Below are 27,712 nucleotides of genomic sequence, written 5' to 3'. Positions count from 1 at the left end.
CCATCAGCATGACTGATTTCTACCGTGCACAGGGCCCAGCTCACACACTGCAGAAAATTAGGAAACTGCTCCAAGAGGGGATCCCTATGGGCTACCACAGGACAAGAAGAACATCCCCCGAAGACCACCAAACACACACTCACTCAGCACTCCCCAGGATCCCCGCATTTGTAGCCCTTCCATGAGTTTCTGGTATATTTCCTTAACCCTCTTCTCCTCTCCAAGATGATGGAGGGTGTGCGTGTGTGCGTGCATGTGCGCTTTAGCAGAGGAAATGTGCTACATCTTCCCACCAACCCTTCTCCACTGCAAATCCCACTCCCTGAAAATCCCTCCACAAACCACTGTACACGAGGAACCGAGCCTCTCCTCCATGACCATGCGGGAGCACTTGCTGCTCACCCCCACCTCCCAATAGCCAGCCTCCTGCAGAAGACCCTGGGGAATATCACGTCTCATAAGCAAAGCCATCTTGGCCCAGACAGCAAGGCCTCCTGGTGTGAGAAGTGGGTGGAGACTCACCAGGACTCTGCCAGTCAGTGTCTGGGCGGATATCATCACCCCCGCCCAGTCCTTCACAGAGGTCATCCAGCCGACCTCGGCGGCCACTGCCTCCTCTTTTTCATCCACTGGTTTGAGAGTGCCATCCGCCTGGCTTGAGCCATTGTTAATCTTCTGGGCCTCCTGGCAACAGAGAGAGCAAGAGTTAAGACATAGGGAACAATGGATTTAAATAACATGCCCTACCCATAAAGAACCAGAGCCAGAAGGGGTCCCCAGCTGAGATGGAAACTAGCTTAAAGGTACAGGAGTAAAGCAGAAGGGGTAAATTATGTCTTTGATTTTTTAAAAGCCTTTATTTAAAAAACAATATTTTCTTTATTTCCTCTTAAAATATCTTAGTGAAACAAAGAAGGATGGTATTATTCTATTTTATTTTATTTTATTTTTTGAGATGAAGTGTCACTCTGTCACCCAGGCTGGAGTGCAGTGGCGTAATCTCGGCTCTCTGCAACCTCCACCCACCAGGTGCAAGCAATTCTCATGCCTCAGCCTCCCTAGTAGCTAGAATTACAGGCGCGCGGCCACCATGCTCAGCTAATTTTTGTATTTTTAGTAGAGAGGGTTTCACCATGTTGGCCAGGCTGGTCTCAAACTCCTGACCTCAAGTGATCCGCCCACCTCAGCCTCCCAAAGTTCTGGTCTCCTCCCATTTTAAAGAAAAAGAAAATACCAAAGCAAGAGGAAACGCAATCTGTCTAAGATTAGGGCATGCTGAGGAGGGAGGAGGAAAGTGTGGGAGATGTCCTGTGGTCTTTGCCTACCCAGCCTCTATGCCCCTTTTCACAGCAGCACCCCCACTTTCCTTTAGGAAAATTATCTCTTCCTCTCAGTCTATGTAGTTCAAAGGGGACAGATGGCCTCACCTCGGCTCCAACATTGGAGTCCTTTCTACCCCCTGCCAACAGCAATTGGGCCATTAATAATCACATGATCCATGCCAAGCCAATAAGACTCAAGCGTGGAACATTTGCAGGAAAGAATAGGAAAAGTCATCCTTCCCTGAGAATGAAGCCACTGCAGAGAAAAGTAAAAGTAATAGACTACTAATGTCATCATTTGAGCACCCGGATCCAGCTGTGCCTGAGATCTACACCAGACCTTTTCAGTTACAGGAGACAATACATTCCCCTTCTGGCTTAAAATGTGCTTGAGGAAACAAGGCTGATTTCATCAGATAACTGAGCCCCACATAGGGGCCGAAACTGTAAACCTTTGCATACAGTGAGTGTTCTGCCTGGAATACTCTTCTCCCACAGAGACTTATGGCCTGCTCCCTTAAGTCTTTGCTCAAATATCTCCTTTTCAATGAAGTCTTCCCTGGCCACCTGTTTAAATTTGCAACACTTTCTTTCCAATAGCACTTTTCTGCTTTATTTTTCTCCATAGCACTTAAAACCGCTAATATACTTAATAATTTATTTACTTCTTTTACTTACTGTCTGCCTTCCCCACTGCTGCAGCCTTGGTGCCTAATAGAGTGTCTGGCACAGAGTTGGCTCAATAACCATGAATGAATGACTAGAAAGGGCTATGAGTATCAGCCCCTCATTGGCTACAAAGGCTGGGTTTAGTGTTGCCAGAAAAAATACAGGATACCCAGTAAAATTTAAATTTCAGATAAACAACAAATAACTTTTTAGTGTAAGTATATTCCAAATACTACATGGGACATACTTATACTAAAACCTTATTCATTATTTATCTAACAATGTACATTTAACTGGACCCCAACACAAATACCCACTGCAATTATGACTGCAGATGAAGATGTTTAAAAAGATGCCAGCAAATTATGTTCATCATTTAAAACTCTGGAATTAATTCCCAAGGCAAAGCCACATTGGGGATCATTGTGATTTGGAGTAAGGGGAAGAACCAAAGACAGTGGTGAAAAGCTTTGTCTGCAGTGACAAAGGGGGCGGGGCAGAGGGAGGCCAGGCACGTGGGAGGCAGGTGGGGAGGGTGCACTGGTGAGTCATCCTCTTGGGGACTTGGCCACGGCAGGCAGGAAGCTGGTCCTGATTCCTGCTTCTCTCCCTCTGGCTGCCTGTGGCTCAGGGAAGCTGGGGAAGAGAAAAGTGGGACCTGCAGCCCTGGATGCTAATATTTTCTTTCCAAATGTGTTAAGCCCCACAGAGCTACAATGATCCAAGAGGAGGCCCAGGAGGGGGAGGCCACAGGGCAGATGTATCTGGGGGCTGCCTGCTGACATGTGTGGGACCTGCTGCCCAAGCCTCCCAGGCCAGCCTCAGATAGGACCTGTTAGGTCTTGCCCTGGTCCCTGAGCCTCTGCCCTGTGAGACTCTGAACAGGAGGGTATTTAGGAGGATGGGGAGGCCCTGATACAGGGTCAACCATGGTAACTGAAGGTGTAGATTCGGGGGAAAATCCAGCTCTCCCACCACTGTGGGACCTCATCCATAAGATGGGGACAGTACTGCCAGCCCCTCAGGCATTGTCAGGATTAAACAGTGTCCAATAGTACAAAACACAGGTTCAAGCAATTATCCCAGCACCCCTTGCTTCTTCTCGTGCCACTGACACCATAAAGCAATGGTTATCACAATGAGCAGGCATCATAAGCACACCAGAGGGCTTGTTGAAACACAGTGTGCTGGGCCCATCCCAGAACCTACATTTGAACCAAGATGTCAGGCACTTCTGATGCTGCTGGGCTTGGAAGCCCACTTTGGGGACCACAGCTCCTGACTACCCTAGTATGGCTCGGTGACTGCTGAAATGAGACATGGATCTTCACCCCCAGCTCTCTCCTGGCCTCTCCCTTCACCCAAGGACAGAACCACCTGCTTGTTTCAATACTGGACATTGGTGGAGGGGTGAGGAAAAGAAGAGGGCAGGGAGATGGTCCCACATCTGAGGCTCTAGTGTTTCCTTTTGAGTCAAGCCTCCCAGGATGTTTCTGAACTGGTCCCTGGCCACCACGTGGGGACCTGGAAGACTAGCTCCCTGCTCCTCAGTCCTGGGGGCCCAAGTTCCACAGCCCCTTGGTAGACCCTGGAGAGGAGAAATCAACGTGAAAAAGGCTGGGAGGCAGGGGGGCCCTCCAGTCACAGTGGTTAACTGCATCAGTAATTCATAGCACAAGAGGTATGTGGCAGATAATGCTATTTCGCCAGCCCTCTTACCTATTGTTTTACAAGGCATTCATTATTTTAATTACTTTATGATAGGCAAGGAAAAACACAGACTAAAGGGAGATAATGCCCTTGTTATTATTTGCTTACACTAGATGTTGTGAGCTTAATTACCATGTGTGGGAAGCAGGACTGGGAGGAGTGATGGGGGAGCTATTTAAAGCCTGATGCCAGCCGGCCAGACTAGCCACCAGGCTAGCCACAGATCTTGTGCCCGGAGGAAGAGGCCCCTCTCTCCACCACTGACTTCACTCTGGCCAAAGCACCTCTTATGGGGAGCAGGCATTATAACTCCATGCTCCAAAGAAAAAGCAGAGAAGGTTCAGTAGCCTTGCTGGGAACACGCAGGGGCAGAGTCCATTATAAGAGTGTTGGCCACCATTGAACAAGCCAGAACTAGGTGCCAGCAACTAAGAATTAAGTGTTTTCTATGCATTGTCTTGCTTAAACCTTATAATACATCCAACAGGCAAGTGAAATTATTTCCATTTTACAGACAGGGTAACTAAGAGCAGGTATCTCTCAGAAAAAGGCACAGAGCCTGAGAGCTCAGGCTGGAAGCAGAGAGCCCACCTGGGCTTGTACCTGCTCCAGAACTTCCAAGCTGATGGCTGTGGCCCATCAACCCTTGAGTCTCAGCCTCTTCCGTGTAAGATGGGGACAAACATGCCGCCTCATTAAGGTGGTGGGGAAGCTGAAGCTTGGCACAGTCCTGGGCACACAGTGGTTACAGCTGCCCTGATGAAGCACCCACTGATGGGGCTGGGGCCTCTAAGAGTAATCCATTGAAGCTGCACCACTTTCATCAACCAGTGGCCCTGGGAGGCACACTGGCCAGAGTGAACCTTTAATAAATAATCACAGAATGGAGGATAAGGAGGTGCAGGTTCTAACACTGTTATCCTCCAATGAGCAAGGAGTCCCTATAAGGCAAGGTGCTGTGACTCCTGCAGGGCTTCTAGTAGGCGCTGTGTGACCACCACCCAGGACAGCTGGGGCAGGGATTCCCGCACAGGGTGGACCCCAGACCCAGTGACATCTCAGACCCCTTCTGACTCGCCCCATTAGATCAACCTCCCATTTTTAAGATGAGAAGGCTGAGGACCAGGGAGAGGCTGCCTCCTGAGTCCCAGCATTTCGTTCTTGCTCCTGGCCCCACAGGACACTGCCTCACAGGGGAACAAATGGTTTGTTCCAAATAGCAAAGGGGATATGCAGCCACGCCCAAACCTTCCACCTCCCACTGCAGAGGACCCTGTCCTTACACAGGAAGCACTTCCGAGTAGGGGCAGCCCGATGTCAGTCGGAAATCACTGTGTGCGTGTGCTCACACATGTGTGTGTGCATGTGTGAGAGTGTGTGCATGTGTGTGCACGTGTGAGTGTGTGCATGTGTGTGCACGTGTGAGAGTGTGTGCATGTGTGTGTGCATTTGTGTGCACATGTGTGTACGTGTGTGAGTGTGTGTGTGTCTGAGAATGTGTGCGTGTGTGTGCATGTGTGTGTGCATCTGTGCGTGTGCTCACACATGCGTGTGTGTGTCTGTGTGTGTAAGGGAGAGAAACCCCACTGGCTGCAGCCTCCAGCTACCCCAGCTTCAGGAGGACAGGCCACCAGATCTTCTGAAATACAAGAAAAGATGCCTTGGGAAAAGAAAGGAACATGGAGGGAAGAACAGGGAGAAAAATGATAGGTGAGGCCATCACGTGGGGAGGCCATCTCAGAAAGAGAAGGTCCTGCAGGAGCCCTCCCCCTGCCCTTGGCAGCTCCCTGAGAAAGGGATTCGGCCTTGCACTGGAGGCCACTCCTGATCTGCCTCCAACCCTGCCCTCTCTCCCCACTAGAGCCTTGTGTAAAGCAGGCCACAGCTGCCTCTCAGTGACAACAGTGACATCTAATTTCAGTGCCCACATCAGAAGGTGGGGAGGAATTCAGGGCAAGGGTGCAGGCACAGGAGGCAGGGAACACCAGAGAGAAGAGTGGCCACAGTCCCCTCCCGACACCCACCCTACCAGGCAACCTCTCACGGGGCTGTGCCCAGCCTTACACCCTCACCCCTTTCTATGCCTTCTCCCCATTCCCTTTAGTGGTGTTCCCCACGATGACTTTCTGTTGACATGGCCGCAGAGGGGCTCACCCTTCCTATGTCACCTGGGGCCAAGGGCCTGACTGGACCCCATCACCTGGTGCTCAAGATACAAACCTCATCTGATGCGTTTGGGCATTTCCCGCTGAATCACAAGATCAAAGACCAAAGCTTGAGAAGGGACCTTAGCAATTCCTGAGGATCCCCACCACCACCCAACTACCACACACACAGTGTACAGATGAGAAAACTGAGGCCCAGAGGGAAAGCCACAAGCTCAGGGCCACCCAGCCCAGCCAGGTGACCACCGGGCCAGGAAGCAAGCCCCAGTTGCTCTGTTTCCCTTATCTCTTGTTGCCTCCCCGATAAGACAATTGCTCCAAATCTAGCCCAAGTGACAGTCATTCTGCTGCCCCAGCCTGGAACCTGGAGTTCAGGGTGTTCCTAGGACTGGCAGAAGGCTCCACCTGGCCTGGTACTGGGTTTAGGTGTGAGGGTCACGACAAGGGCTAATCCTGCTTGTCTTCAAAGGGCCCAGCCTTCCCCAGCCACGACAGCTGCTCTGGTCTAGCACAGGAGACCAAGCTTGTGCTAATCCTAAGACCCCACAGCCCCAACCCTCAGATTTGGCTGTCTCCGTCTCTCATCCTTGCTGAATTAGACCCAGTATACTGGGACTCTCAGGTCTGTGGTGTGGCAGGAAGAACTATGAAAATCAAAAGATACTCTGGACCAAGTCCAGCTTTTCTGGGTGGCCTCCAGCAAGTCATGTCATTCCTCAAACCCTCCATATTCTCTTCTATGAACAGGGATGAGTCCTGCCTTGTCACCCTGCCTGATTCTTGCAGGAGCCCTAATCTGGTAACAGAGCATTGCCTTTCTGAAAGCAACTGCTTTACAAACGGCAGGCAAGTGGAGTCACTGTCCTCTGGTTCTGGGCAGGAAGCAGGGCTGCTCTGGAGAAAGAAGTCCTGTGCCACAAAGCCAGAGGCCTCACAGAACGCAGGGCTCAACACTCAGATTCCTACCCAGCTGCAACTTGCAGGGCAGGTCCCCCGTTGTCACCCTGCACCCTAACAGGATGTCAAATTGCCAAGTCTCAGCAGGTGACCTGTCATGCTGGGCACACCCTCCCTGACAGGGTGAGTTGCTGCCACACCTGCTCTCACCCGGTTGGACTCTCTCACCCCCAGGCACACTCCTGACACCTGTCAAGCTGAACCAGGCACCAAGGTCACTGCAGGCACCACACCTGCTGGATGACTGCCTCAGGCATGAGAAGCTGGCTGGGCCCGCCTTAAGGGGATCCCAGGGCCCCTCCCTGCTGCCTGCCTAGAGCCAAGCCTTGAAGCTCCAAATCTGCCTCGGGTTTAACTACGTGTCAGTTCTTTGGACACTGGTTCCTCATCCAGGATCTGGGAAGTCTTTTAGGCAAAGGCCATCTGGGAAGAAAAATACTTTTCAAAAATGTAACTGAAATCATGTCACTGTTGTACCCAACACCCTCCTATGGCTTCTTGGCCCATTCAGAGGACAATTGAAGTCTTCACACCCAATCAGCCCCACTCGTGCCTGTCATCTTGCGAGTCTGCCGCTCACTAGCTCCACTTCAGATGCAATGGCCTCCTCATGCTGCCAGGACATTCCAGACCCAGTCCCGTCTCGGGGCTGTCTGCACTGGCCTCTGCCTCTGCTCCAGAGATCCCCGTGGCTGCAACCTCATTTCTCTCGAGTTTTGGTTCACATCCTCACTTTGTCCATGAGCTCTCAACCTCATCCCGACCTCTCCCTGTCTGTGCTGTCTTCTCCGGAGTGTGTCTGCCACCTGCTTCCTTTATTTCATCATTGTGTACTGTCTGCAAGCTGCATGAGGGAAAGAGTTTTTGTCTGTTTCTTTTTGTTTTGTTTGTTTTGTTTTCGACAGAGTCTTTCCCTGTCACCCAGGCTGGAGTGCAGTGGCATGATCTCGGCTCACTACAACCTCTGCCTCCTGGGTTCAAGCGATTCTTCTGTCTCAGCCTCCTGAGTGCTACGAGTACAGGCATGTGCCACCACACCTGTTTCGCTTTTGCATTTTTAGTAGAGATGGGGTTTCACCATGTCTGTTTCATTTATGGCTGTATCTTCAATATTGAATCCCTGTGAGCTCAGAGTAAGCACCTGACAAATCTTGGTGGGTGGGAGGGAAGGAAGGAGTGGGGGAAGGAGGAGAGGAGGGAGGAGAGCTACAGCAAATGGAAAGTCAGTTCTTACCATGCACAATCTAGAATAGATATTACTAGTAAATAGTACTACTAACAATAATTATACTATCGACTACTGTTTTTTAGCATGATCATAGTAACTCTATGAGGTTGGTACTAATGTCCTCCATTGACAGATGAGAGGTTAAGTAGCTGGCCCAGGAAGACACAGTGCGAATTTAAATCCAGCTGTCTGATGCCAAAAAGGGACACGTACCCATCCTGCTGTCCTCCCGGGAACAGTGTGAGCAGCAGACGGGAGAATGCATGTGCAAGGATTATTGGCTGCTACAAAGTGCCCACAAAAGGTTTATTAACATGAAGAGCACTCAATTCATCCCACTTCTGGGTACTGCTTGTACCATCACGACCCTTCTTCCAGGGCCCTGTGCCTATGGAAGGCAGTTCCATCAAGGACAGAGAAACACAGTTCCTTTCTCTGCCAAGAACCTGCCCGGAACCATAAATTCACCCTTCGTGGAGCAGAGCATCACATTGGAAATGAGCGTGGCCAAGCTGACGGGCTGTGAAGCCCTCCTGCTAAGAACCACGGTTCTCTATGCAGACGCTGCTAAAGGAAGATTTGGCTTCCTCCCTCGCCATGCGTATCCTTGGAGTCCTTAGCACACTCTGCCCAGCGGTCTCCAGCACTAAGAGGCTGAGCTCTGCAGGGCCTGACGCACCTGAGTGGGAGGTAGGGTTCTGACAGGGAACAGGAGAGATCAGGTTAGCACAAAACTATCTCCCCTAGCCCTTTTGGGACCAGAGTAGGGCCTGGGAAGCCCCTCTCATCCCTGGAAGCTGGATGTTCTGCCCAGCACCCTGGAACCATGGGATAGTCCCAGGATGCTTGACCCCCAGAGGGCTGTGAGAGAAGGAAGGGCCTCATGCCTCACAGCCCCTTTGTCCTCAAATTTTCCTGGTCAACATCAGAAGGCCGTTTTCCCTGAGCCTTCATTGATGGACTGTGCTCTGAGTTACTCATTCCATCTGCCAGGAGCCCCACCCCACCCTCTCCCTGGCCACTCCATTGCCCCATCTCCTCTCGTCTGTTGAAACTGACCCAGCAGCCTCACATGCTGCTATCCTCAACTGGGCACAATGCAGAAGGGCTCCTTCTCTCCTACCAGAGGGTGGGGGCAGGGGGAAGCCTTCTGGACCAGAAGCTATGAAGCAGAGCCAGACACAGGCTGTGTGCCCTGGGCCAGTCACCTAACCTCTCTGAGTAGAGTCCCTATCTGGGAGACGAGAGGGGGTGGTGAGTTAAATCCACAGTTTTCTGTACCTTGAAGCCCAGCATTGTGAGGTGCCCCAAGGGGGCTGGTTACCAAGGGAGGGCAGAGGAGGCAGGGCCCCGGACCCCACGGAAATAAAAGCACCTCTGCATTGAGCAATTTCACCTATTATGGTTCTGTGCTAGACTGCATCTGAGTGAAGGGATTTTCTGGGGAAAAACATTAGAAATCCCCTGAGTAAAAGTCCATAGGCCCATGATAGCTTTTTTTTTTTTTTTTTTTTTTTTTGAGAAAGAGTCTCACTCTGTTGCCCAGGCTGGAGTACAGTGGCATGATCTCAGCTCACTGCAATTTCTGCCTCCCAGGTTCAAGTGATTCTTGTGCCTCAGCCTCCTAGTAGCTGGGATTACAGGCGTGTGTCATCACACCCAGCTAATTTTTGTATTTTTAGTACAGACGGGGTTTCACCATGTTGGCCAGGCTGGTCTCAAACTTCTGACCTCAAGTGATCCACCTGCCTCAGCCTCCCAAAGTGCTAGGATTTACAGGAGTGAGCCACCTCGCCCGGCCCCATGTTAGCTTTTTAAAAAATGCTTTATTTCATGACAATAACTATGACATCCTGTGGCACAGTTTGGCCTAAGATCCAGAAGTGTCTGAACCTCAATACCTTAGGAAGCCCTGGGGCTGCTGGTCCCTCCCCGCGGGCTGCTCTCCTCTCCTTTGCCTCAGGTTTTCTCCAGCCCCGAATGCTGGGGCTGGGTCTTCCGTGTCCCCCCTCCCATGCCAAACAAAGAGGAAATCCACCCAGCAACCTCTTTCACCTCCTGGGCGGGTTTCCCAGCCACGGGCATTCTCCCAGGTACCAATAATCCTGCATATTAGGGTATTAGGCAGATTACCCAAAGCAGCTCAAGCAAATCAAGCATAGCATGGGCACCACCAGCTGGGGTTTTCACGGCAAGAGTTCTGCAAAGGGAATGGATGGAGGAGGTAGTTACTCTGAGACTCAAGGACCAGAGAAATAGGGCAACAGGGGACCCAGGTCTTTCCTAGAGCTGGTGTCAGGAGTGGCAGAGTTCACTTCTGCCCCTGGGAAGTTGCATAGTCCAACCTCTCCCTGGCTGCCATCACTTCTCCTGCTCTGCACCCTGAAGACTCTGCACCAGCAGGGCTTAAGACATTTGCACTGATTAATTCACCTAGCAGTTACTGTGTTTGCTAACTGTGGGCTGTACCTTTAGGGAAGGGACACACTGTCCACAGATTCAGGCAACAGGAACTTATAAAGAAGCTGAGACCTAACCGATTGCCCTGAGCTGTCAGAAAGCCTTGTGAGTTTACTGGGTGTCTCGGCTGGACTTACAGTGCTCCACCATTGAGGCATTTTTAGCCATTGCTTTCTGGGTGCACTGTCCAGATTCTCGCTCTTAGAAGCACCCCTGCGTTGGGTGTGAACAACTACTCTTTGGAAGTCTTCATGGTAGAAAAAGGCCAGGTGACCTTTAACAAGTCCTTACCATCTTGTGCCTCAGGTTTCTTTGTCTCAAATGCAGGGAGCCATGTAAACACTCCCCAAGGTCTGTCCAGCTCTAAACTGTCTGACCCGGAGGCCTGGATTGTTAAGTCCCTTACTTCACACGCACTGTCTCAGCTCTGTAACCCTGGGCAAGTCAATCAAGCATCATTTCCCTCCCCCAGGAAATGCTGCAGGACAGATTCCTTTTCAGCTCTTCTCAGAGCCAGGTTCAAAGCTGCTCTCCCATTCCCTGAGGACCAAGGGGGTCAACTGGCGCTCAGGAGATCACTGATCCCCTCTTACATCTACTGTGTTCTGTCCTTGGTGATTTTACGCCAACTTAATCTTCACAACAAGCCTGCAAGATAGGAATGTTTTTTCTTTTTTTCTTTTTTCTTTTTCTTTTTCTTTTTCTTTTGAGACAGAGTCTCACTCTGTCGCCCAGGATGGAGTGCAGTGATGCAATCTCAGCTCACTGCAGCCTCCGCCTCCCAGGTTCAAGCGATTCTCCTCCTCAGCCTCCCAGGTAGCTGGGATTACAGGCACCCACCACCATGCTCCAGTAATTTTTTTTTTTTTTTCCTAGTAAGATGGGGTTTCAACATGTTGGATAGGCTGGTCTGGAACTCCTGACCTCAAGTGATCTGCCCGCCTCAGCCTCCCAAAGTGCTGGGATTACAGGCGTAAGCCACCACGCCTGGCTGCAAGGTAGGAATGTCATGAGGCTCAGAGAGGTTGGGTAATTTTCCAAGATTACCCATCTTGTAAGTGGCAGAGCTGAAATTTCAATCTAGTCCATTCTAACTCTGAAGGCCATATTTTTTCTCTCTATTCCACACTGTCTTGGGATAGTTCCAATGTACAAGAACAGAGATGGAATCTCCATATAAAATTCTGTTTACTACTACTACTGAAACAACCATCTCACAACCTATGGCTTCTAAGTAACAAAATCCTGTAGTACAGACATCTAAATTCAGTTATAATCCACTATGTATGGACAGAGAGTTGGAGAAATGGGCTAGGGGACGGGGATCCAACCTGGGAATACAATGCTCATTAGACATTAGATATGTTCTCAAACGGCCACATATGCTGCCTAAAATTAGTAAGGCAACCTCCAAACTTTCAGGGCTGATACATACATCCTGGCCAATGTGCCATATTTGTAAAATAACAATCTCCTTCTCTTTCAATTAGCTTAATAAAATTGGAAAATATAAGTGACAGTCCAGAGTCCACTATCAGAGCCATAGAGACTTTGAATTGGATTAGTAGAGTCCTCAGCCAGGATGACCCTGGCAGGGTCCAAGACAGCCTGCTGTCCATCAGAGACGCGGAGACTCAGCTGCCAGTCTGCAGGGCAGCCCATCCTGCCCCAGAAGCTCAGCTCAAGACCTGCCCAGACAAGAAAACTGTGGCAGGGGCCCAGCAGGAAGGTAAAAATTACATTTGTTTCTCATCAGGGCAGACTGGGATATGGATAACCAAACACACAGGAAATCCCAAACCCTCATGTTCATAAAAGAAGGCAGAAATCTTCATGCCAAGTTAACTTTTACTGGAGGGAGCCCATTGCCATCCTGTAGACCAGGAGGAGGATCCAGCCCCCAAGGAGCCTCACTCTCCTCAGCAAAGGCTCCTGCAGGCGGCTCACAGGTGCTCTGTTCCCATGGGTCCTGCATGGCCACAGGGCAGTGCTGCCCCTGATGTGGTACGGAATGAAAAGCCCCAGTACAGCGCACTGTGTGTGTCAGTGGAAGACGACTGATGAAGGGCCTCTCCCGGGAAGAACTGTCCTTTTCTTTGACATTATGTCGTTACTCCTTTGTTGGGTATTAACATGTCCTTTTAATGAAATGACAATGGTGGCAGAGCTGGCATTTGACAGTTTCTTTTTTTATGTTTTTGCTTGTCAAAATAAAAAGCTGGTGGCCTTGTGATATTCTGTTTTATAAAAATTCATTGATTATCCCACAAAAAGTCTAGGAACTACTCCCCTAGCCCAAATGCCTCATTCTACAGGCAGGAAATTTAAGGCCCCAATATTCCACACTCATAGTGGCCAGGTTCCCCTCGAAAAATATGGCTTTCAGACTTCAGGGGCCCAGGGTGTGTCTGTCACACTAGCCAGAGGCAGCCTTGGGGCCAGGAAAGGTAGGGTCTGAGGGATGGAGGCATGGTCTCTCAGGGCTGGAGGAGCTCTGCAAGCTGCTGGCCCACACAATAGGGGAAAGGGGAAGGCAAGCATTTTCAGAGCTCAGGGCCATACCAACCGCCTGAGCTCCTGGCATCTAATGCCCTCACTACCACTACTGCAGGAAATGCACAGAACTATAACAACCTCCCGGGAAATACTACAAGTGTTACCGTGGCCCCAAGCCACCACCCAAGGGGCAACTGGGAAGAAAGAATTCAACCACAGATAGCAGATAGGATGAATTGTTTATGGTTGAATATTCCCTTCAGAGTCAACAGAGGACTCCAAGCAATTTGGAGTAAAAAGATGAGTAACCCGAGAGCAATATAAGTCATAGCCCAGTGCCCCACATGGAAGGGAACACGGTCATCCCCTTCGCTGCTGTTCTTTGCTTCCCACCACTACCACCTTCATCACACACGTGTGCTTATTCTCTAGCAGTCAGGGCAGAGTCTGCCCGATTTGCCCACTCCACATCCTCAGAGCCTGAACAGCACCTAGCACACGGTGAGCATTTCACAGTGCACTGAAATAATGAATGAACAAATTCTGTTTTTTGTTCTGTCCTGCTTTGTTTTCGCTCTTCGCTCATATCTTCTGGAATCTCAAAAATCCTGCCAAGTCCACAATGCCCAAAGCATAGAAGTCAAACTCCTTAAGGCCTGATCTTCAAGGCCTGGAGCTGAGGCCGCTGGCTGCCCTCCCCACTCGTCACTGACCTGCTCTTCCACCTGACTTCTCGGCTATGACTTGGTCCTCCTGACTGCCACACCTCCGTGCTGGCTGTCCCCACTCCTGGGATGCTCTCCCCATTGCTCCCCAACCATCTTCATCCTCCCTGATCAAATCCCAGAGGTGCAGTGAAGTTCTCCTTCCTGGCTAGATCTCCCCGCAGCTCTCCCTGTCCTGTCTCCAGGGCCCACATCTGCTCCCCCAATTCCACATGGGACAGGTACTTAGCTGTCTTTTGGTCCATGCATGTTGCATTGCCCCAGTTAGCCTGGACAATCCTTGAAGGCAAGGCCTATATACTTTTTATGCCCAAAGTGTTTGGCATACAGCAATGTGCTTAACAGACACGTACCGATTGAGTAAATTAAATCTCTGCTCAGTGGGCACTGGAAAAGCAAGAGCTTTCCCAGGCATCACTGACATCCGGGTAAACCAGGCCAGTTTCCATGACTTGAAGCTTAAACTGGGGGTTGGCTCCTAACTGCTGTTCCTCAGGGCAGCTACATTTTCAAATACAAACACTAAATCGCAAATGAGATCAGATGACATGGAGCTTCTGAGAGGCACATGCCCCACCAGGCATGTCAGTCAAAAGAAAGATGAATGTTCTTGTTTACAAAAGGATTTGTCCCGTGCCAGGAAAATTTCCACCATGATTTAGGACCTAATCCAGTCTGTGCCTATAGACCTCACCAACTGAACATGTTCCCGCTTCTTCCATTTGCTGAACTTGGATGGGGCTTGGCTTCGGGTCAAAAGAGCTGTCCCAATTAGGTCGTCAGACAGCCTTTCCCCACACTTAAGATGACCCCCATTCAGGAAACCAAGGGCTAGCAAGACAGACAGACTTTGGGAGGCAGAAACATGGCCAGGTTACCAGGCATACAGCGGCAGTCAGGATCTACCGCTCCGAGCACAGCCCAGCCTGACGAACCAGGCTCCCAGAGCTACCCTGTTCCCTGGACTCTGCCTCTGACCTCACCCCTTGCAAGAACTGGCTGGATTCCAAAACTTCAGCCTCTATGTCCCTGGGTTCCCACACACCCTAGTTTGGATCTAGGTCTCCAACACAACAGCCAAACACAAGAGAGTCCAGAGCAGTTGCTAATGTGAAATGAAAATAATTCAACAGCCCAGGGAAAGGAGACAGGACTTCTTTTTCCATTGGATTCAGAGAACTCCTTCTCCTTTTCCTTCTCGATCCCTAATGGGAGTTAAGGATGGCAAGCGCCTGGCCCTGCAAAGCCTCAACTCTCTACTTGGCTCCCTCGACCCATCAATCTTCTCTCCATGGCCTGGGACCCCTCCAACCCTGGACGTCGAGAGAGACTCGGCAGCTGTGAGAACCTTCTTTCTCAAGTAAGGTTTTTTTCCAAAATTATATCAGGTTTCCTTCTACCCCAGCTTGACAGTGGGGGACTCTTTTGCCTAACATGGTTGAGGAATGTCTTAGAAACTGGTGTGATTCAATCTGGCTTCTGATGAGGTTTTCCACCCAGACAGAGCTCACCGAGTGTCTGGAAGCATCGGTTCCCTACACCCGGGGGCATCCACACCCTGTCCCCATCTCCAGACCTCAGTGAGGAGGATACCCTTGACAAAGTGGCTGGTCCAGCCCTACGATGAAGTTGGATCCAGAAAAAGAGCCAAGAGGAAGCCAAAAGGACTTGCCCACACACTTGCATCCACGGGGGCCTCCCTCCTACCATGTCCCCTCTTCCCCCCAACTTTCTAAATTGGTGAATCTACTTGCAACACACCCAGCATAAATAATTGAAGAGCTCCCGATGGAAGTGGCTCAATAATTGAAATCTCAAAAGGCACACACCTTTCTTTTAGAAGAGAGGGCCACCTCATTCAGACTTCTCCAGGGGAAGTCGTTCTTCCCCTCATTCCTTTTCAGACTGGCCTCCTTCTACAAATACAGATTTTAACCAGAGGGTAATTGTTAGAAAGTGCAGTTTGCAAAAATGTCAGTAACCTGAATGCCAAGTTTACTAATGAATTGTGACTAGGCTGTTGTTAGTGCTGCCACACTCTCACCTGAAGACCCACAATCTCCCCTGGACAGAGGGAAACAGGCTGTCCCTCTGTTACTGCTCAGCTACTGCACTGAGGTGGGGTGGCACCAGGGGGGCTGGCATGAAGGTCACATGAGGGGAGAGTTCCTTTTACATCTCAGAAGTCTCTTATTATAAGGATCTGCCAACTGGAAGGAGAGAAGAGCCCTGCAGAGCAGGGGGACCTGCCAGAGCGCTGCAGGCATCAACTTTGCTGGCGTCTTGGAAAGACGCCCCACGTCTCCATAACAACTAACCATCCAGCCCTTAGCACTGACAGGGATGGAGACCTTTTTTGGAGGGGCAGATCCGGAAGAAAGGTCAGGTGGTTACCTGAATCCCAAGTCTCTGTTTTGTTTTGTTTTTCTCCTTTTGCAGCTGTTTTTCTTACTAGAAGCTAGGCAGAAAGAGTTGTTACTCAGATTTCTTGAACTTGAGACATCAAAGGTGAGACGCCAGCCAAGGAGACGGGATGGTCAGGGAAGCTTCTGGGGATACCATCAGTATTTTATTTTTTGAACTCAGTGGTAGTGACACAAATTTTCTATAATAATTTGCTATTTTGTAATTTTTCATTTTATAGACTTTTCTGTCTATACTATTTTTTTAAAGTCTTTAAAAAATAAATTGGGCAAACTGCTCTTCAGGGACCCATCGTCATTGCCAGTATTTATTAAGTATCTTCCGGCACAGGACAGAAATCAGTCTGCAAATCACCCTGTGTCACAGCCCTGGAAAGCAGGACTGAGAACCAGAAAACTTCAGTGGAAGTCATTGGTCCCAGTGGCCAAAGCACCAAACTGAAGGAGAAAGTGAAGAGGTCAGGGGCAATCACAACAAGTCATAGGATCAATGGGCTAGAGGCCCCAGAGGACTTGCTGATGCAGTTTGCTGTTATCCCAGCTTTAGAGCTCTGCCTATAAACAAAGTCATAGAGAGGGGAATGTGATTCATGATTTGTACCTGCCTTGGAAGGGCCTGAAGTGAATTGGGGTACGCAGGGCCCTGGCCATCAGTGGAAGAGTGGGTCTTCCGCTGCCCTGCTGATCCATTGCTGAGGGTAACTCATGGTCCCAGCACAGCCTTCACTTAACTGTCAGGCACATGAAGCAATCAGGAGTCTAGACTGAGTTTCCAAAACAGGAGCACCTCTTTGCTCTCTGTAAGCCTCCACTGATGGCTCATGCCAGCCACATGGCTCCCCTCACCTCCCCTGCACCCACCAGAGGCTGTTAATAGACCTGTCATTGTGCTCATGTTGGATTAATGACCACTGTCCTCCTTCCCAAATCCTACACATTGTTTAAGAGAAAGCCTAAACGCTGCCTCTGCCATGAAGCCTCTCCAGACCTCTTCAGTAGAGCTAACGTCTCCAGGGCTGTCTGCTCAATACTTCCTTTCAGGTATCAGTCCCTTCAGATATCACTTGTTTCTCTGCTTATCAGTCCTCATTACATTCTAGTCTAGTGGCTACATCCATCAGTCTCCCAGCTAAGAACCTGAGGTCAGGAGCCAGGGCTTATTAATTCTTATATTTCATAGTATCTAGCACTGGGCCTGGTGGATTTGTAGCAGGTGTGCAACAAACAATCAATATTTATTAATATATCAGGGTCCAAGAGCACAGACCCAGTAACCAGGAAGGAAGGTTCTTTAGGTTGTCAGAGAACACAAAGGGCCTGGCAGGAGGGAGGCCAAGCATCACAGAGAAACTTCACCTTTCAAATCTACCCACTTCTCTCCATCTCAGCTTCTCTCCCCTGGTTGACTCCTAAGCTTCATAATCATTTACATTGTATCATGCAATGGTACAATTCCCACTTAGTTCTGCCCCTCATTCTCCACACTGAAGCCAGAGAGATACCACAAGGTTTCTATCAGTCACATCATGCCTGTGCTTAAACTCTTCTCAGGGACTCCCCCTTGCTCTTAGGCAAAAGTTAAGGCCCTCAGCATGGCTGTTGAAGATGTTCTGGCACATCTGGCCTTTGCCAGGCATCTGGCCACATACTGAAATACTCTTGGCCTCACCTCCCTTAATCCACAGCAATACTGGACATTCTTGCATTCCTTCGATGAGCACTCCTCTTTTCTAATTCAGGGATCTGCATGTCCTAGGTTTCCTTTTCCTGTAACAACCTTCTTCACACAGTCATATTCCAGATGTCCTACTCATATTTAAGATCTCTCCCCAGAAAGCCTTTCCTAACTCACCCTCCACCTCCACTCCACCACCACCATTGCTATCAGTCAATAAAAGCTTCCAATCATGTGGTCTTTGCACTGCTCCTTCATAACACTCAAGGCATTTGCAAGTACTTGTTCAGGGCCTCTTTGCTTCACTAGACTAGAGGTGGGCAAATTGTTTCTGTAAAGGGCCAGATAGGAAATATTTTAGGCTTTAGCATATGGTCTCTGTTGCAACTATTCAGCTCTGTTGCTGGGGGGCAAAAGTGGCCTTAGACAATATATAAACAAATGAGTGTGGTTGTATTCCAGCGGAATTTTATTTAGAGACATTGAAATCAGAATTTCATACCATTTCATGTTTCATGAAATATTCTTCATTTAAAATTTTTGTTCAACTATTTAAAAATGTGAAAACCATTCTTAGCTAATGGGCCATACAAAAACAGATGGCAGGCCAGACTTGGCCCACAGCCTGTGGTGTGCCAGCTCCTGCACTAGACTATCAGTTTCCTAGAGACGGAAGCCACGTCTTGTTCACAGATGTATCTCTCCAGCACAGCGTCTTGTTCTCACAAGGCGGTTCATAAAAATTCACTGAATGCCTTGATATATGGACTAGAGCCATGTTTCCCAGTGTAAATTCATGGAACACCAGTCTGATGGGAAACTCCATACAAAAGGGACACTTCTCTTTGCAGTGAAATCTGGAAATGCCATCATTCCTCTTCTAACAAATGTTCAATGCTCACTGCATACAGCATAGCAAAAGCTCAGAGCTAGCCTTCAGTCCAGGAACCTGTTCAACATAGACCAATACAATGCTGCCCACACTCATTTTGACCAAAGAACTTTCTTCTTTAACCCAAAACATCTGCCAGTGTCCAAGGGCAGCCCCACTGAAAAGTGATGCAGTGAGGAGAGATGGCAGAACTTAGAGGAATGGGTCTCAAACTTTAGTGTGCATCAGAGTCACCAGGAAGGCTTATTAAAATAAGAAACTACCCCAGCCCAGAGTTTCCAATTCAGTAGGCTTAGGTTGGAGCGTAAGACTTTACATGCCTTACATGTTTCTCAGCTGACGCTAATGCTGATGGCTAGTGGAACCCCGTTTTGAGAAACACTGATCTGCAGAATAAATGATTTCAAGGCTTCGGTCCTCTAGCTGGAGTTTGCTCCTCCATCCAAGGATCTTATTCCCAGGTGAACTCCAACTTGTCCACTTTCTCACACTGGCAGTAGCAGCCCTGACCCATCTTTCTAGTGTTAGGCACCTGTAATGGGTTGCAGTGTTTTTTTCCAAAAGATTTGTTTCAATAGTAATCCCCAGTTCCTGTGAAGGTAAGCCTTATTTGGAAAGAAGGTCTTTGCAGATGTAATCAAGTTAAAATGAGGTCATACTGGAGTAGGGTGAGCTCCTAATCCAATATTACTGGTGTCCCTAGGAGAGGAGGAAAGAGACACACATAGGGAGAACGCCCCATGACCAAAGAAGCAGAGACTGGAGTGGTGGCTGCAAGTCAAAGACTGCCAGCCACCAGCAGAAACACGGAAGATGCAAGGAAGGAGAAACCCTCCAGGCTTCAGAGGGAGGCTGGCCCTGCTGACATCTTGATTTAAGCCTTCCAGCCTTCTGAGCTGTGAGACAATAAATTAACATTGTTTTAAGTCAACCCCGTTGTTATGGCATCACTAAGAAACATTCTAGTCCAAGGACAGATAAAGCTCTGGCCAAGGCCTTATTCTTGGTAGGTGTCCACATGAACTCTGAAGGAGGAAGCCACGATGTCAGCTATCTGATCCCTTTGTCATCACTGCTAGACAGTGGATGTCTGCGCTGGGGTCTGTTTTTGGAAATTAGATTATCTAATTAATGTGATGTTTTGTTGGATCCATGCCTTAGGGCTGGATTTGGCAAAAAGCATGTGATTATTTTTTACTCTTAAAAAAATGTCAATAAATAAGACAAGGAGACTTGGCTTTGCCCTATCTTGGGCTCCACAGGTCCTGTTTCTCACTGAGAGACCCTGGCAAGGAGTTTCTCAGTGACAAAGAAATGGTTTCTTCTCCTCTAGGTCTGAGCTATAAACACCTTCTCTAATCGACATAGAAACGGCTAAGCAGTAGATATTTTCAGTCAGAGCACCCCAGTTTTAGTCATAAATTATATGCCTCTCCTTTTGGAAATACAAGGGGTATAATTTTTATTCTTGGGCAGACGTAGTCCTGTGCCCGATACCTTAGGAAAGAGCCAAAAAGAGAATGTGGACACAGCTTGTCATGGTGGATGGAGAGGAAGGAGACACCAGGGGTGGGGACTCTGTATTCTGAAGCTCTGAGGCCACAGGATGAAAAATCAGAGCCAAGTGAATGCCTTCTCTGCCTCTCCAATCCATGCCAACCCAGGGCTGGCTGCTCACATGGGGTCTGCACAAACTTGAAAATCTCCAGATGTTTTATACGGGGGACAAAGCCACGCTTTCTGCTGCAACAGATTGTGAGACTTTTAGGATGCTTACCCCAAGGCCCTTGAAAAATGAGAGAGGGGTCTGATTCTTTGAGATGGGTAAGGCAGAGGCACCCCGTGGAAGTCAAGCATTCCTTCTCTCTTCCCTCCCAAGGCCAGCATGTAATTTCAAATGTCCAGTCCATCCATGAACAATATGTTAGCCTTTGGCCAGGCGGTGAGCTTCCAAAACGCAAACATCTCAGCCTCTGTCTGCAGAGGTGAGAATTCAGCTCGGCAGAGGAATGGGACACTGTCAAGGAAGACAAGCTTTTGGAGTCAGACAATCCCAGGTTTGCATATTGGCCTTGTTTTGTTGGTTTGTTTTGCTTTGTATTAAAATCTAATTTATTCTGCAAACTACAGCAGATTAGTTAATCCTTTGAAACCTCAGGTTTCTGAGCTATAATACAGGAATAATTATAAGTGCTTTGCAGCAGATTTGTGAGGATTCTGAGAGTTGTTGGATGTGTCTAGCACATTCCTTCTAACTTATAAAGCATTATATGCCAAGTATGAATCTAAGTAATGCACATGCCCTAATCTTTTCCATCCTTACAACTATTTATAGCATTGCCCCCATATGGCAAATGAAGGCTCAGAGAGGTCAAGGCACCTGCCCGCAGTCACAAAGTCAGTAAGCAGCTGATTCTGGAGCTGGTGCTCTCACCACAGGGACTGCTACACACCCATAGTGGATGCCTGGGGCTAGGAATGAAGATCTGTGTTCATTCATTCATTCATTCATTCATTCATTCAACAATTCACCTGGGCATCTCTGAGAGAGGATTACTCACAACAGGTTCTCAGACAAAAAAAAAATACAATCTCTCCTTTCAGGAGTTGAAGATCTCTCAGGGGAAATAGACAAGTACCCAAAACTAAATCAAGGTAGAATATGACACCAAGGAGGAAGAGAGTATGGCAGAGGACCTGTTAAATGGCAGGAACAGACTGATTTAATGAAGGTGGTGGTATTTCTGCTGAGCCTCAAAGGATAGGCATGATTTTGACAGATGCACTCAGCCTGGTTCAGTCCAAATTAGGGCCCCCTTGTTCTTTCTCATCACAACCCATTCATTTCCTTTGTTGGACTCACTGTGATTTTAATTTCACAGCTATTTGCTGATTTATTTGTTCAATGCTGGTCTCCCACACTAGACCATGAGCAGGAAGGAGAGGCAACATGCAACTGTGCTCGTTGTCTACACAGGGCCTAGCACTGGGCCTGGGCCAGGGCAGGCACCTGGGAGGTATGTGCTGAATAAATGAATGGATGGATGGGTGGATGGATGGGTGGATGGATGAGTGGATGGATGGATGGATGGATGGATGGATGGATGGATGGATGGATGGATGAGTGGATGGATGGATGGATGGATGGATGGATGGATGGATGGATGGATGAGGATATAAGTATTGGCAGGCTGGTGGCAGCTTGCAGAAGGAGAGCACATTATCTATAAACACATTGCCCCGATTTATTTAACATTGTAGTCACTCCAAATCTTGGTTACCCTCACCTGAATTTTCTCTTTTGGGGGAAGTTTTACACAACCACCCCAGTTTCCCTAAATGCCCCCTCCCTGGATTCCTGCAGCACTCGAATTTAGGCTTCTGAGCACTGGTATCTCCCCAAATAGATGAGACTCCCCATGTGGGCAGCAGCCCTGCCTTCTCCTTCATGTTTGTCCACAGTGCTTGGGTGAGATCTGGACATGTAGCCCACACTCGGTTGAAACCTGCCCATGGCATGCAGCTGAGGGGCCCTGCCTTCTCCTTGTCCTCATTTATTGCCATCAGTCAACCACCAATCATCCCACATCGACCCCAGAGGCATTGGTCCTGGGGTCTCCCTGGTGCGGCAATGTGGGCTGCCTTCCCAGCCTTGTCCAGGTGGCAGGACTTCTGCTGCTGAGAACAGGGCTGTGATACTCAGCTCCCCAAGGCTGAACTGGATGACTAAGAGTCCTAATGATTCTGGTATTTTTTCAGGACCTGTCTCCAAAGGCAGGAGGACATTTAAAAATGCATGGGTCTCTGCTAGGTGACACATCCTGCTTAGGAGTCTGCTGGCCTCCAGTCTGGGACAACAGAGCACTTCAAATAGGCACCTGTGTTCATCGCGGTGCTTTCTGTCCACACAGGGCCTTGGTTTCTGAGGCTGAGAGAGGATAAGCTAAGCAAGGTGCAGAACAGGACACCGACCATCTCCAGACCCCAGTACAACACAGATGGCAGGCCAAAGAGGGACTGTGTCGTCTGATTCAAGAGTACAGACTACACAGCCAGAATAATCGGGGCCTGGCTTGGACTCTCTTTAAATAGTCATTCCTCATCTGTAAAATGAGCATATGAGTCCCACTTCACCGGACAGTAGGACATACGTGAAGGACTCTGCAGTGTCTGAAACATATTTATGGCCCCTGAAATAAATAGTTATTGATGACAGAGATGAAAAGAAGAAGATCCAATGGAGTAATCTTCAAGGCCTGCTTCAAGTCTTGCCTTGGTAAAGCTTTCTATTGGGCACCCAAATAAAGCTTATATGACTTTTTTTTATATATAACAGACATGTATATATGATGACTGTCTACTGGGTATGGTTCTGAGCACTCCCTAAATAGTAACTCATTGAATCCTCACAACAACTTTATGTAGTATGTACTATTATTATGCCCATTTTACAGATGAGGAAAATAGGCATGAGGGGTTAGGTGAACGACTCGAGGTCACACAGTTATAAGAGGTTGAGCTGGGATATAAATCCAGACAGTCTGCGCTAGAGTTCGTGTTAGTTAAAGATGGATACAGTGTGCTGCTGTTATTATTCTTGTAGATGTTGACTATTATAGTCTCTTGTCTTGCGGAGCAGAGCTAGTCTCTCTCCCACTTTCTTGACAAATGGTAGGGGCCTCCCCTATAACATCTCTGAAGCCCCTGCAGCACTTCATAGAGCCAGTCAGAGTGAGTTTGCTGACCCACTTGCCAGGACTTGCTGTGCCCTCTGCCTTCTTCAAGGCATCCCCAGCAGAGCCTTAAAGGGCAAAGCCTGCACACCTCCCTCTGCAGCACTGCTGCATGCCCCACCTCCCTCCAGGGCCACGCTTTCCAACTTGTGACCTGGACCCAAAGTAAGAAATACATTTTACATCGTGACCCACACATACCTACTATACAAGCAATTGCAACACAGGATTCATGAAACAATACCTACACTATTACATGGAATGTACTTTGATATCCTGTATTTTTTTAACACTGATTACAACTCACTAAATTGATTTCATAATCCACTTAGAAAATTCCTCTTAGGGGAGTTCAGCTCCAACATCTAGCACATGCAATTTCTGAGTGCAGTGCACAGCAATTCTTCCCAAAGGCAGCCCTTCCTGGTGCACATCAGCATCATGGTGCTGTCCCAGCCCAGATGGTCACTTATATACTCCCCAGAGCCCTGAGCCTGGCTGGAGCACCCAGGCAGTGGAAAGTCAATACAGGCTGGGAATCAAGAACCCATTCAAAATAGTGCTCACAGCAGACACAGAGTGAAGAGCCTTGCTTTAGAGTATGATAGAACTGAGCTCAAATCTCACCTCTGCTAGTTACTCAGATGTTATTGGATGGGTTCTTAATCTCTGTGAGCCTCAGTGCCCTCCCCTGGAAGGGGGCACTATCAATATGCACCACAGAGGGTGTTAGCTGAGATGTGGAGATGACTTGGCACAGCACCCAGATGCAGGATACTGAATCGGTGCCAGTCAGTGGTGGTGAGAGGTCTTTGCTGGGCCCTCTAAGTCTAACCCAACACCTCACAAGGGCTTTCCCTCCCCTCTCTTTTTGTCTCTATATTTAGAGATTCTACAACCTTCAGAAGAAATAGCAGTACTTCCTAACACATAGGTAACACTCAACAAATGTCTGAACCAATTAAGCAAGGGCCCAGGCTTTTGCCCAATAAGTCATCCAATCCTGAGCATCCATTTATTTATTTATTTATTTATTTATTTATTTATTTATTTATTTATTTATTGAGACGGAGTCTCGCTCTGTCACCCAGGCTGGAGTGCAGTGGCATGATCTCGGCTCACTGCTGCAACCTCCACCTCCCGGGTTCAAGCAGTTCTCCTGCCTCAGCCTCCCGAGTAGCTGGGACTACAGGTGCATGCCACCACGCCTGGCTAATTTTTGTATTTTTAGTAGAGACAGGGTTTCACCATGTTGGCCAGGATGGTCTCGATCTCCTGACCTTGTAATCCACCTGCCTCGGCCTCCCAAAGTGTTGGGATTACAGGTGTGAGCCAACATGCCCAGCTCTAAGCATCCTTTTGAGGAAGATGTGTTTTATAATCCCTTCTAAGTTCAGTGGCCAATAAAGTCTGCTCCGTGAATTACACTCATTCAATCACAGCTGATATCTCTAGATCAAGGATAATGCCCCTCTCTACAGGTGGGAAGACAAAACCAGGAGGTCCCAATGTGGCTTCTCCAAGGTTCCCCAAAGTTACTGTCAGTGCAGAGCTGGGGTGACAGAGCCCCTGCTCATTACTGCCTATGTTGCCTTCCAAGAGAGAAGCAAGTTGCTCAATAAATAGCTCATCGCCCTAAAAATAACAAGGTTTCTGATGAGACTTAGTCTCTGATGAAACTAAGCACAGGACTGAGGGGGTGAAGAGCAAGCAGAAAATGGATTTCCACCATGGGCTAGACTGTTCACGTGGCCCAGTGGTGGAGAAAATCCTTAGGGAAAGCCTAACTCCGAAGCCCAGAGAAGGAAGGAAAACTAATAAGGAGTGTGTTTTGCAGGCTGATTTTTCTGAAGTTATCCATAGGAAAATTCATTTATGTGAGAGGCTAATTAGTCATGACAGTGCTTTGCTCCAGACATAATTGTATTGGTCCCATGCAGTCTCTGTGGGTCAGCCTGTAATGGAATTTCCATTACCTATTGTGTTTTGGTTACTGGAGAAAAATGTGTGATTGGGGAAGAAAGAGGGATGAAGAGAAAACATGAAAGGCTGGAATACCTTGAATATCCATAAAAACCATCTGTGATTTTAAAACTTCATAAAGATGATGGATCTCTAAGAGCCAGATAGTCTTCTTGGAATCTGAGCTCTGTCTGCGGGAACTGCTCCTGGCAGGCAGTGGGTTTTGAAATCCAAGTTTGTCAGACCACAGAGCAAAGCGAGCTGCCCCAGCTTGGCCACTAGGGTTGGAAACAAGACCCAGGAAAGGGAGACTAAATGTTCTTCTCAACTAGCCACCAGCTCTCGGGCTGCCAGGAATGCTGGGCTGTGGTAAATGAATATATAGATATACAGATATATGGGTCTGGTGCCAGAAATGTGCAGGTCTGCAGGGATAAGTATGAAAGGCCTCACCTCTCCTGCCTTCTAGAGAATAATATACAGTTCAAGAGCCAAAGATGCCTGAGGGTGAACTGGTATGCCAAGTTGGGAAGGGTCACCAAACCACCTAATCCCCCAAGTGTTAGAGCCAGGAACAGAAGGGGGTTTTAAGTTCAGGGTTTCTCAACCTCAGCACAATTGTCACTTTGGCTAGATGGATAAACTTTTTGTTGTGGGAGGCTGTCCTGTATATTGCAGGAGGTTTGGCAGCATCGCTGGCATCTATCCAGTAGCTATTCTCCTCCATTCCACCCCCATCCCTAATTGTGACAACTAAAATGTCTCCCAACATGGCCAAATGTCCCCTCGAGGGCAAAATCACCACCATTTGAACATTGCTGGTCTACCCTTACAATTCCCAAAGTAGAATTCCAAGGAATATTAATTTCATAAGCTTCTCCCCAACACAAATATTCCATGGTCAACTAAGTTTGAGAATCACTGCATATTGTACCCTCTTTTGGAAATTCCCCATAGTAGTCTATTAAAGGCCCTAAAAAGTTCTGCAATAAGAAGAACACTGTTTAATTGTTTTGTTTGACCTAACATCTTGCAAGCTTTCTCAAACAAAACCCCTTTATTCCTATATTTGCATCTTTCAGAGTTCATGTTCCAAAGAATATTGTGATTTATATATATGTTAATATGTATCTATCATATATGTATATATATGATATATCAGGCAACCCAACCTTTCCATTGAACAAGAGGAACTGAAGCAATAAGCAAGTCAGGGTTCAAAATCCTACTAAGAGATGAGTGTCAGAGCCATGCATAGAAGCTGAAGTCCTGATTCCCAGTCTACCTCCTTCTCTTACACAAATGATTTAGATTAATCCTCAAGAAGATACAAGATATAAGAAACCATCCTCTCACAGCCATGTCACAATTTGGTTTGTGAAAGGAAAGTAAAATCTTGGGACCCTCAACTCACTATGCCAAAAGAAAGAGTGAACTTTGTCATGCAAAGGCTGCTTTCTCTTTGTTCCTAAACAGATTGCTGCAAGAGAGAAGGTCACCTATCTCCCCAGGTAGCCTCTCTCACCCTGACAACGTATCTTCACAGGTAAGGGACAAAGACAAGACTAGAAATCATCCCTCTGCCCACCTCAAGACAAATGCAGATCTGACTTCTTCTTCCTCTACTCTATGTTTACTTTATCTTATGTTAAAATACAAGATTTACTGAGCAGGAGTCGAATGCACTATTGAGTGTCCCTCTTTTTGCTCCTTCCCACTCTCCTGCCTTTAAATACTGAAGTTCTCAAAACCCTCTTTGGAAAAAGCACAGGCCACAGAGTCTACTGTAGGCTTTATCTCTTTTTCCTGGGCTCATCCTCAACCTTGGCAAAATGAACCTCTAAATTGATTGAGAACTCTTTCAGACATGTTTTGGTTTATAGGCTCCACCACCACCATCCAGAATACTCACCTAGGAACAACGCCTAGTGAAACATCAGCATTTCTGTTCCCCAGGAGAACAGACAAAGCAGGCACTTTTTGCAGACATAGCTGAGAAGGACCTCACAATGGTCATAACAAGGGAGGGTGCAAGGAGGCGCCATCCACGTACATCATGTCCATGCACCTGCTAATCTACTATAAGTACAACTCCCATGAGAATCACTAAAGCTGATTCGTCTTTGTATCAATGCAGTACATCTTTGTATTGTGGTGAGCACAGAGTGGGCCTCCATTAAGTTAGGTGGAAGGAATAAACTGTCAGGCAACACATGCTAAGGACTTGTCCATCAACATGCCTTGATTATAATTCACAGATCGTCACCAACACAATAAAGCCTCCCCAATCCTCTC

The 27,712-nt window shown here is 48.1% G+C and overlaps 1 protein-coding gene and 2 long non-coding RNA genes across 23 annotated transcripts in view; 2 read left to right on the top strand and 1 right to left on the bottom strand.

Annotated features, from left to right (window-relative positions):
* Window positions 1–27,712, bottom strand: part of KCNMA1 (potassium calcium-activated channel subfamily M alpha 1) — a 769,792-nt gene that overhangs the window by 534,144 nt on the left and 207,936 nt on the right. For all 21 annotated transcript variants that reach the window (XR_008669196.2, XM_063709977.1, XM_063709971.1 and 18 more), the window contains exon 2: window positions 523–684. Coding sequence is in view for 20 of the 21 variants with exons in the window: in XM_063709977.1 (XP_063566047.1) it covers window positions 523–684 (162 nt within the window). In the remaining variant the exon portion in view is untranslated. The remainder of the gene's footprint in view (window positions 1–522; window positions 685–27,712) is intronic.
* LOC134759202 (uncharacterized) lies at window positions 11,399–12,744 on the top strand. Its single transcript, XR_010135181.1, has 2 exons — window positions 11,399–11,509; window positions 12,002–12,744. It is a non-coding gene; the product is annotated as an uncharacterized lncRNA (long non-coding RNA).
* Window positions 19,742–27,096, top strand: LOC129525125 (uncharacterized). The gene is made up of 4 exons (XR_010135180.1): window positions 19,742–19,804; window positions 20,602–20,779; window positions 21,605–21,739; window positions 26,894–27,096. It is a non-coding gene; the product is annotated as an uncharacterized lncRNA (long non-coding RNA).

This window comes from Gorilla gorilla, chromosome 8 (assembly GCF_029281585.2).
Source record: "Gorilla gorilla gorilla isolate KB3781 chromosome 8, NHGRI_mGorGor1-v2.1_pri, whole genome shotgun sequence".
NCBI lineage: Eukaryota > Metazoa > Chordata > Mammalia > Primates > Hominidae > Gorilla > Gorilla gorilla.
The sequence above is the reverse complement of the archived record's forward strand: the minus strand, read 5'-3'. Positions and strand labels throughout refer to the sequence as shown.